The sequence below is a fragment of the Python bivittatus genome, unplaced genomic scaffold, assembly GCF_059951505.1.
Source record: "Python bivittatus isolate LINGU-HERP-01145 unplaced genomic scaffold, Pbiv_v1 ctg000070_np1212, whole genome shotgun sequence".
In the NCBI taxonomy this organism is placed as follows: Eukaryota; Metazoa; Chordata; class Lepidosauria; order Squamata; family Pythonidae; genus Python; species Python bivittatus.
This window is the reverse complement of record NW_028277034.1, coordinates 41,262,529-41,273,778: the sequence shown is the minus strand read 5'-3', so window position 1 is coordinate 41,273,778 and position 11,250 is coordinate 41,262,529. Positions and strand designations below refer to the sequence as shown.

Genomic DNA, 11,250 nt, shown 5'->3' with positions numbered 1-11,250 from the left:
AAAGAAAGACAAGCGTTAAGCTGGAACCAGATTTCAAATGCAGAAATTTGGGTTAGCCAGATTGCACCCACCAAATGTAACACAATCGCTACCACTACCACACTGAATTTGAAATGGTTTTCCCTCTTTAAACTAAACATGTTTCACTCAGGTTTTCTGGGACATGACACACTAAGCCACAAACTAACCCTACTGGGTGAGTTTACACAACATGCTGGCCTCAAATACTGTATGGCTAGCCAGTTTGCAGTTGCGTGTGTTGTGCAAACACAATCACATTTACTGTGAAGTATGTTAATTATGTATTCCAGCGTGACATAATTGTGGCGGAGGAGACAATATGGGAGAGGGGAGCACATCAGAGTTGCTGTGGGAAGAGGAGCTCTGAAAATGCAGATAGAGGTGATATTTCAAATCCCAAGTTTTAAGAAAGGAAGTTGGATTTCAACAGTGCAGGCTTACAGAACATTCCAAGAACCTGGGGCAAAAAGTTTTCAAACTGCTATGAGTAAAGCTAGAAAACCAAATTGCAACTACTTACATAAGTTAAAAAGACATCTAAACTGGTCCTTCAGCTTGCTTTGGAACTCTACTAGAGAGACAGCCCCACTAGGTTTGGGGACATGAAAAGCAAGCAGCATCCGTTCCATCATAATTTGCAGCAAAACATTTATAATTTTCCTGGATTAATCAAGTTAACTACAGGTTGAAAGCAATGAAACCCCAAAGTACTCAATTTTCTTTTTTAAAAAATTAATAAATCAATTGCTCTATACATAGAGATTCAACTTTCATTTTACTCTATGAGGTCTCTCTTGAGTATAGCTTGTTCTCTGCAGTTTCTCAAAAGAACAGGTCACCTGCAGTAATGCAATTCCAATGAATATGCCAGCCACTATGGTCAAGTTGTCCTGCAGCCATTTCTCAAACTGTGGGACACAACCTTTTGTGTAAATAACAATCTGTTGATCAACTTCCTGCAAGGAACAACAACAATCATTCAACATTTTTCTAGCACTTCTTTTCTTTCCCATCCCCTCTCCAAAAAGAATTTTTGAAAACTCACTGGTTTTTGTCGGGCATCATAACCACACTGAGTATTAATGACATCTTCCTAAAAATAAAGACACAGAGAAATGTTCCAATAAATGTCTCTTTTTACTCAGCAAAAAGTGTGTCTAATACTAAAACTTCTTCCTACTGGAATGCTATCTGATGACCAACATCTGATGTAGTTTCTGGGATCTGTTGGAGCCACTCTCCTAGCTTGGGAGTCACAGCCCCGAGTGCTCCTACCACCACTGGGACCACTTTGGCCTTTACTTTCCACATCCTCACTAGTTCCTCCTTCAGGCCCTGGTACTTCTCCAATGTCTCATACTCCTTCCTGATGTTGATGTCACTTGGCCACTACATCTATCACCTGGGCACAGCCTGGATTGACTACAGGAAAGCCTATGACTCAATGCCATGGATTTGCGAATCCCTGATACTATACAAAAGTCAACAGGACACTAAGGAGCTTCCTCAAGAACTCAATGGGACTGCGGAAGACAACACTGGAAGTCAACTCAAGACAGCTCACACAAGTGTCCATCAAGTACGACATATAGCAAGGTGATGTCCCCGCCTCTGTTCTACATAGGCTTGAACCTCCTCAACCAGATAATCACAAGGACTGGATACAGATTCAAGTTCAAGAGTGGAACTACCACCAGCCATCTCCTCTACATGGATGACATCAAGCTGTATGCTATGAGTTAATAAGACATCGACTCACTGATCCACCTGACGCAAATCTACAGTGAGGACACTGGGATGTCATTTGGACTGGAGAAGTATGGCCGGATGGTAGTAAAGCGAGGGAAGGTAGTTAAGACTGATGGGATGGAACTACCAGTGGGCCACATAACAGACATATATATTCTTGTCTCGTCCATGTATGGTTTGTTCCAGTAGCTCACCTAGTGTCAGATTGTCCTGGTTCCCCAAGATCTGGCTCGGACCTTTTAATCCAGGCGATGTCCGAGCCAGCATGACTCTCTCTGTTTGTGTCACTCTCATATTCGAGATAGGCAGGTGAAGCAACAGGGGGTCTTTGCCCAAGGACCCCTACTGGTATAGTAGGTACCAGCCAAAGGCCAAAGTGGTCCCAGTGGTGGTAGGAGCACTCAGGCTGTGACTCCCAAGTTGGGAGAGTGACTCCAACAGATCCCAGGAACAACATCAGAGCTCTCTGTCCAGAAGAGTGCAGTGCTAGGAACAGCTAAGATATTGTGCAGAACCCTCAAACCTGAAGGCTGCTGGTACAGGACCTGAGATTGGAAAACCTATCTATCTATCTATCTATCTATCTATCTATCTATCTATCTATCTATCTCTCCTCCTCCTCCTCCTCCTCCTCCTCCTCCTCCTCCAGTAAACGTTCTTTGTATCGCTGGAGTTAATACAAACTTTTATATTCAGAAGTTAATTTATTTGAAAACTTGACATATAATTGTACTTGTGTAACAATTACATAATGCAAATATATTTCAGCCAAGGATTTATTAGTCGCCATTGCAAAGGCTGGCTTTTCAGGGAAGTTAATACAGGTAGTCTTTGTTTAACGATGGCAATTGGGACTGGAAACTCTGTCACTAAGTGACATAGTCGTAAAGCATGATGTCATGTGACCAGGCTGACTTATGATGGTAGTTGCAGCAGTACCAGTTGCCATCGTTAGGCAAATCCCACATGGTCGCAGCATCCCACAGTCACATGACCGCCCTTTGCAACCTCCTGCCAGCTTCCCCATTGACCTCACTTGTCAGAAGTCAGCAGTGAAGGTCACAAAGGGCGATCATGTGACCATGAGATGCTGTGACATCATGATCGCGAGCTGGTTGCCAAGCGCCTGAATCATGTTCACATATGATGGCCACAACTACGATGGCCGCAACTACGAGGAGCCTTTGCAAATCCCCCTCATTCAGCACTGTCATAACTTCAGTTGCTGAATAAGTGGTTGTTCAATGAGGACTACCTTTGTATTTTGAAAAGAATTGATTAATTGTATATGAAAGGACTAAATCCAATCCTGGAAATTGTACTCAAGTTCCAGATACTTCCCCCGGAATTATTTTGAATTGGATATTATTTCATATACAATACATCCAGCCACTAAATAATAATGAAATCATTAACGATGCAATTTGTATTTTTGAAACAGCAGCACAACTGCACTGTATTTTAACATGAGTTGATGAACAGATAAGTCCATAATGGCTAAAGAACTGAAAATATAAATATAAATACATGAATATAAATGGAGGAAGGGTACTTCACTTGCTCACCAGTATGTTCTAGGATTATTTTGGTTATAATATATGTCTTGCTTGGCCCTCCATTTTTATAAGGTTGGTATGAATTGACTGTATCAAAGTGCTTATTCTTCAGAACTAAGTGTATAATTGTTAATGATGCAAGGATGGAGTCTGCTTAGATATCTTGTCCCCTTCCAGTTGCTGGGAGTCAGGTGACATATAAATATTATTATTACAGTTGGTTGCAGTCAGCCAGATTTTTAGACTGGATTTGGCATTTTTATCCACCTATCAAGTCCTTCCCAAGGACCTGGGATAGGCAGATGTTGTTGTTTGATGGTGTTAAAGGTATCGTTGCAGGATGTAAGCTGTTCCAAGTAATGCTGCCTTTTGCAATTGTCTGATGGTGATTTTGTCAATGCCGATGGTCTTCAAGTGGTGCTCCAGATGTTTTGGGATTGCACCTAAGGTGCCTGTAACTATTGGTACTATATTTGCTTTCTTTTGCCACAATCATTCTATTTGTATTTGCAGGTCTTTATATTTTGTGATTTTCTCCAGTTCTTTCTCTTCTATTCTGCTGTCTCCAGATATTGCAAAGTCCACTATACAGACTTTTTTGTCTTTCTTATCAACAATTGTTAAGTCTGGGGTGTTGTGTGGCAGGTGCTTGTCTAATTATTATTATTATTATTATTATTATTATTATTATTATGGTTGGTTGCACAGTCAGCCAGATGTTTCAACTAGATTTGGCATTTTTATCCACTTATTGAGTCCTTCCCAAGGACCTGGGTCAGGCAAATGTTGTTGTTTGATGGTGTTAAGTATCATCTCAGGAATTATTATTATTTTTATTATTTTTTATTATTATTATTAATCTGTCAATTCTATTTTGCATCCTTTTCTCATAAAGTTCCAATTGGCCATTATTTTCTGGTGGTAACAGGGGCAGTATATGTGTGGAGAACCACCTTTATTTGGACCTTCATTTGATTGTTCCATGTCTGTAAAGCATCATGGAATGTCTGTGCTTATTTGGATTATTTTTTTTATTAGCTCTGGAGGGGAGGCCTTTGTTTTTCCAAAAAAATTATTTTACGGCTGCCTTGAGGTCACTTCCTTCCTCCCTACCTCCCCCAACAACCCTAGCTGTCCTTAATAGACACTTTCAGATACTCTGAAGTTCAGAAATATAGACAGAAACATGATTCTTGCTCAGTAGATACATCTTCATGGGCTTAAATATGAAAACTAGGCATTCAAAATGAACTTTTTAAACAGAATTTATGATAAAAGTCACATATTTTCTTCTCCAACGCAGAGGGCTGGGCCATGTTAGTCTGCCACAGCACTGAAAAGAATTTTGTGTTATCTTAGAAGCTAATATATTTATTGTGGCACTAGCTTAGTGCAAGAACAATCCATTTGACTGAAGGTCGTTCCAGGGTGGAACAGTAGCCTTGCCAGGCTTCTGCTCTGACTTACAGCAGGATCTTTAGTGCAGCAAGAGAAAGGTACTCCACATCGTTCTCGACTAGCGTTGGAGTCCGTGCAGTTGAAGTAAATGTTGAGGTTCCAGTCATCAGCTCCAAAGGCCCCACAGCACTGCCACTAGGGTAAGGAGGAAAAAAAATACAAGCAGTTATAGTTTTTGCAACATGGGCCAGACATGGTTATTCTTCTGGTAAGCTACCATTCCAAATAACTCTATGAATTTATTTCTGTGCTAGAAATATGTGCAAAAGGTTTCAAGTCTTTATTGTAGCACATGAACATTTTGACATTCAAGGATTCCTTCCCAGCTAGGAATTGCAAAAAGCCCCAAGACACTGCATATGCTGCAGTGCTCCAAACATTTCCCCCCTTAATCAATGCAAAAAGTCTTTTGGAAAGTACAGAATATCTACCACTCTTTGTGGCAAAATGTGCAATATAGAGAGAAGTTTCAAAATGTGAGCCAGTTGTTTAATGCAATTTGCATGTGGCGCTGATTTCATATGCACTAGGCCTGAAATAAGACCTCAGATAGGATCCTCAAACCACCTTTGCTGCACATACTAGAAATGAAATGAATGAAACTCTGTTCAGCACAGAGAAAAAGCTTGACTCAGCCACAGCAGCAAAACTGCTATTTCAATCATTTGTCTAAAACAGATTGCTTATTACACTATGTTGCATGATTCCATTTATTTTCCAGAAAGCTTCAGCAACAGGCTTATTCATTCTAACTCTAGCTGAATACAAAAGCTACGACCACAACACATTCAAAATGTTGTCCATTTCCTCCAGTTACGAGAATAAGGATGTGAATCCATTTGCTATGAAATCCAGATATTTGCAAAATATTTCTTGATAAATACTGCTGTTACATTACTGATGGTGTAATTCAATAGGAAACATGCCTTCAATCACACTGAAAATGTTTTCAGGAAACCTTTCAGAAATAAACAGGTAAGAAATGAAACACAGCAGTACAGTGGGGGGAAAGTTCTTCCTCAAGCTGCATTTGACTTGGGGTGGTTTCATGGACAGTTTCATATACTTTTCTTGGCAACAATATGGTCATTGCCTTCTTCTAACCATAGTCTGTAATCTAACCTATCGCTCTGTATTTGTTGATGATCCCTCATACAATGACTATACTGGTCTGACTTTCCTTAGCTTTCTGAAATCAGCCAAGACTAATGTTGCCACTGGCTGTAGATGAATAGCAAAAGTCAACTTCAAACTGGGGTATTTTTCCTTAAAGCAGGTATGGCAGGTCTGTAGTTCACCTACAGATACTGAATTACAATTCCTGGTCATTCCTATCTACATGAACAAAGGTGAGAGATGCTAGAAATTGTAATTCTGCAACATCTGGTGGGCCATGCAGGTTCCGCAGTCATATCTTAAAGAAAGAAGGAGCTCTTACATATTCTTGGGTAAAGTCTATGAGATTTTGCAAATCAATATCATCTCTGTATGCTCGGATATTGTTGTTGATAAAGAAATACAGCTGGTCTTTGATCCAGTCTTTGAAAACAAATGCCAGAACACCAGCTGTGAGTTCCAGGAAGAAGATTATTCCAAGGAAGACTGAGAACTGCAAAGAAGAAGTAAAATAATTTATGAAGTATTTGATGATTGGCTTCAGTCAAACCTTAAGAACTAATGCAATACCAAAAAATCAAATGGATAGAGATTAACAATATCACAGCTATTTTTACTCATTTTACACCTCACTATTCTCAAATGAGGCTGGCAGAAACTGCAGCCTTCAGTACTGCAGGGAACTATACATGCTTGTTCAATGACAAGATGAGCACCAGGAAAACAGACTGCTAATTTCCTGCTGCCAATTAATGGCAGAAAACTAACCAATCTAGGCCTGTCACTCAGCTGATCATCTGACCAACTGGCTGATATGAGCCAGACCGAGGTCCTCCTGCTGCCATTAAGTAGGGTTTTTTTTCTATTTTATCTATCAAGTTTATACTCCCTGCAATTGCCAAAGTCTTGCTACTGCCTTCCTCCCAGTGATCACACAATAACTGGGAAAGGGTATGCAGCAGGGAGAACAGTAAGAGTATGAATCAGAGACAGCCTAAGGGATAAAAAAGGAGGCCACCAATGATCAAAATGAACGTTTACAGCTCAGAATTGATGCTGAAGCATTCCAACACAAAACTGTTAATACAAGAGCATCAACAGAGCATGCATAAATGAGCTGGAACTACAGATATTGGCTCCATCATCTCAGTCCCTCAACTTGCCACATTTATTTATTTATGGCTATCTGCAGGCCACTTCTTATAATGTTAGATGACTTACAATAAAGGCTGAATAGTAAGATTTAAAGAAGGATTTACCAGAAGTTCCATTTAAAGAAGGATTTATCAGAAGTTCCATTCAGCTTTAAGCTAGTGAGGCAAGATCATCCCATTATTTTACATGTGTTTAAAGATCCCATTCAAGTTGAACACCTGAATGGTGTTCATAGAGCACCCATTTAAGGTGCTTTTAAAAAAATATGAATGGGCTTCATAAAAACTTGAAGTAAATTTTTAAAAGACCTAAAATGGCACATATCTGCACAGGAAAAGAAAAACAGTGTTTGAAAGGAAGGGAAAAGAAGTAAACTCTAGATCCTTTCAAATTCTGAACTACCCTTAGCCCTGACCTTAGGTGAGATTGGGTAGGCTTATGGGGATTGGGAAACCAACAGCTTCTGGAAGACAAGATCCACATCTAAAGGGACTAATACAGATGGAAAATAGCACTCTGTTTACGGATTGCTCTCTAAGGAGGAATTTATTACAGCTACTTACAAACTTGAGAAGAAAGGTATTCTCCCGCAGAGCTCCAATGCATCCTGCAAAGCCCAATATGAACATCACTCCTCCAACCACAAGGAAAAGCCAGACTGGATCAAAGCCACCCAGGTCAGTAATGGAAGAGATGTTGGACAGCACTCCCTTTGGTAGTGGATATAAGAGGAGGAAGAGGTGAGGGAGGGAAAAAAGGAACATAAATATATCACAGATGTATCCGGCTTATACTGTAATTCCCCCTTCCCTTTCAATGAAAGAATGAAAGAGTCACACTAGCATTTGGCATTTATGTCCAGGAGAGATTAATAACATTCTGAACAAAAGTGATTATTTCATGTAAATTCTTTGTGCGTTGACATATTTCAGCCCACCAATGCAATCAGGCACACAGCCGTATCCTTTGTGAAAAAGTCACATGTCATTTAGCACACGTCTGCCCAAAATGGTTTGTCAAAAGGTTAGAAAACCAATAATGGAGATGTCTAAGAAAGAGCAGCAAGGCTGATTTTTAAATGCTCCCAATCTGCCCTTTTATCTGTTAATTATATTCAAGTATATCTGTATACCTTACTAAATCCCAGTGAATCTGCTCTTCTGAAATATTGAAAAATAAACTTATGCTTTAAACACAGCCTTCCATGCCATGGAAGGAGAAATATTTTCCCCCTCTCATTATTATACTGCACACACCAGAACCAGGATATGCAATATCTCATAAACAGCACTATTACTCACAGCCCCATCAATTAATACTGGACCCCAGCATATCTGTATACCTTACTAAATCCCAGTGAATCTGCCCTTCTGAAATATTGAAAGACAGGAGACATTGTCTATCTTCACCCTGTACCCAACCTAAGGCAAGAAAACATACAAGTATTACCTTATACTTGCCTCTATAGATTACCCTGGCATTCTAGGAAATAAAAGTTGATATTAGAGGCTCCAACTTGGGTTGGCAGTTTCCTCATCTACTCATTCCCATCACACACTGAACAACACACAGTGATAAATTCGGGAATATTAAACTATATTCCAAATATTTGGACTTTATCTATTTATGAAAATTTTTTGATCTACTGCACCTGAATAGTTACACAATTATATGTTCTTGGAAACACACTTGTGTACCAGATGACAAAAGTTGGCTGGCTTGATGAAATATGTCGATTCTCAGTCTTTAGACTAGCTCCATATCAAACTGGACTGTCTGAATCAGTGTGGTCAAGGTTCAACTTATTGTGTAAAATCTGGGTTGTAATAATTTTCATGTAGTTAAATAATTATTGCTGGATTTTATTTTTTTCTATTTTTGTGTGTATTTTTATTTATATCCATGTTTTGTTTTTCTTTTTTTAGCTGTACTAACACTAGAGAGAGAGAGGGAGGGAGGGAGAGAGAGTTCCAGCCCAATCCCTTTTCAAAAACCATTCAATTTGGCTGCCATTACTACAACTGCTGGCAGCAAATTTCACAGTTTAACTTGCACTATGTGAAAAAGTTTTTCCTTCCATCAGTCCTAATATCTGCATTTAATTTAATTTCTAACAAGCAAAAGGGACAAAAATTTATCTTTCTCTCCATGCTACTGTGCCATTAATGATTTTATATACTTTGATCATACTGCAGTCACCACACAACAAATTCTTAAACCAGTATTTCCCTCCCAAAGGAATGAAGTGACTTGCTTAAATATACAACTAGAAATGACAGACCTGACCTCAACCAAATCCATTCAAGTGGCTTAATGTACTAGCTCAATCTTCCCCAACTTGGTTCCTTCCAGTTTTGTTGTGGGTTGATCTCCTATAATCCCCAGACAACAGGACCAAAGTCTATGTTGGCTGAGAATTACAGAGGAAGGCCATCTACAGCAGTCTTTTTAAACCTAGGCAACTTCCAGATGTGTGGACTTAGCCACTGCAAAGTATAGGCACCACTGAGAATTCTGGGACTTGGAATCCACACATCTGGAAAATGCCCAGATTAAGAAACACTGATCTAGAAGGACGGTAGTTGTCAATTAAATCAGGAATAGACAACACAATGTTCTCAGCTGCAACTCCCAGCATCCAACATTCTTAACTATTGGGCAGCTGGGAGCCGTAGTTCAGTAACAACAGGAGGGTCACACGTTGTCTACCTCTAAATTAAACCAGTCACTCTTTCATACATACTGCAAGCTCCAACATACAGTATATAAACAATTAAATACACAGTAAAATAATTCCTGTATTGAACTCTTCCAAATTGCAGGAGGGGGATTTCAGTGATAAGTGTAATTCTAGAAATAACAGTTCCCCGCAATCCCTACTTTCTTACAGAGGGCAGAACTAGGATGTTCCCACTCTCTAGTATGTCTGTTTCAATCTTCATTTTTTTTCCTTGATTTATCTGTCATCTGAATTACAGAAAAAAGCCAGCCAGGTTTTAATCATCTAAATCTGCAAATTGCCAAAATATTTGTGAAGACAAATGCATGTCATTTTTTTGATAGCGGAGGAACAAGTCACAACAATCATTATTTTCAAGGCACTCCCTGTTTTCTCAAATAGGGCAGAATCACTCCAAGACACTGTCTATTTTAATCAGTTCTTTCATCCATATTAACACTTTAAAAGTATATTGCACAATATATTTCTGGGAGTAATTCAAAGTGCCAGTTTTGATTTTAAAAGCATGTTTGAGATATCAACAGGACTGCCTGCTCCAGCCTGAGTCAACCTGTCCATGGCAATCTTCTTGGGGAAAGCTGCTGGTGGTTCCCCATTTTTCTGACATGAAGAGGGCTGAAGCCAGAAAACCACATTTTTCTGTTACTGCACCTATTTTATGGAACAGCCTCCAGTTAGAATTTAATCTGCCTCTCCCCCAACTGTCGCTTTCTAGAACTGAATCCTTGGCATCTTTCATTTTGTACAGTATATTTATATTGTTATTTATTTTTATTACTGATTTCCTTACAATGCACTATTATTCCTTACAATAAACTGTTATAAATAGTTTATGTGTCAGATTTATTTATTTTTTGTTAGATGTATATCCCATCCTTCCTACAGGAGTTCAGGGCACTATCCATAGTGCTTCCCCCTCCCATTTTATTCCCCAACAATTATCCTGTGGGCTGAGATCAAAGTCCCAAAATCACTCAGTTTTATTATTCTGTATGTTTTTTGCTGCTGTAGGCCATCAGGAGTCTAAAAAGATCTACAGTAATAAAGAAATCTAATGAAGAAATAAAGTGAGGATGCAATTTGAGTAAGCCTGAGAGTCTATTAAAGGTGGCACTCCATTTGCTTCTGCCAAAATTTCAGGTGGCCCTTTCCCCCCTCCAAGGATATACCAATCTACAAACTCTGTCACATCTGTACCGCAAAAGATATCCTTGTCAGAATGCAGCACTCAGGAGAACTGTTGTTGCTCTGTCAAGATGAATCACTTGCATTAATTCAAACATTTCAGGATCTACCAGCAAGTCTAAGAGAATGGAATGAAGGAACATTCCTTCATTTCTTAATTGAGGAATTTACTTCTGAATTCAAATACAAGTTAAACCTTATAAAATCTGGACATATTAAGTCTTCCTATGCTTCTTCCATATAGATGAATACCTAATACAGATGCTCTGA

The 11,250-nt window shown here is 39.2% G+C and overlaps 1 protein-coding gene across 2 annotated transcripts in view; it reads right to left on the bottom strand.

Moving 5' to 3' along the window:
* The window catches only part of TSPAN5 (tetraspanin 5), a 78,136-nt gene that overhangs the window by 8,352 nt on the left and 58,534 nt on the right, over positions 1–11,250 (bottom strand). Inside the window, exons 3-7 of one of the 2 annotated variants that reach the window (XM_007426321.3) lie at positions 7,619–7,765; positions 6,223–6,393; positions 4,794–4,919; positions 1,067–1,114; positions 861–977 (exon numbers count right to left, since the gene is read on the bottom strand). In XM_007426321.3, coding sequence (XP_007426383.1) covers positions 861–977; positions 1,067–1,114; positions 4,794–4,919; positions 6,223–6,393; positions 7,619–7,765 — 609 coding nt within the window. Of the gene's footprint in view, positions 1–7; positions 978–1,066; positions 1,115–4,793; positions 4,920–6,222; positions 6,394–7,618; positions 7,766–11,250 lie in introns of those variants that run through there. The other variant, XM_088133036.1, reaches the window with a different exon arrangement.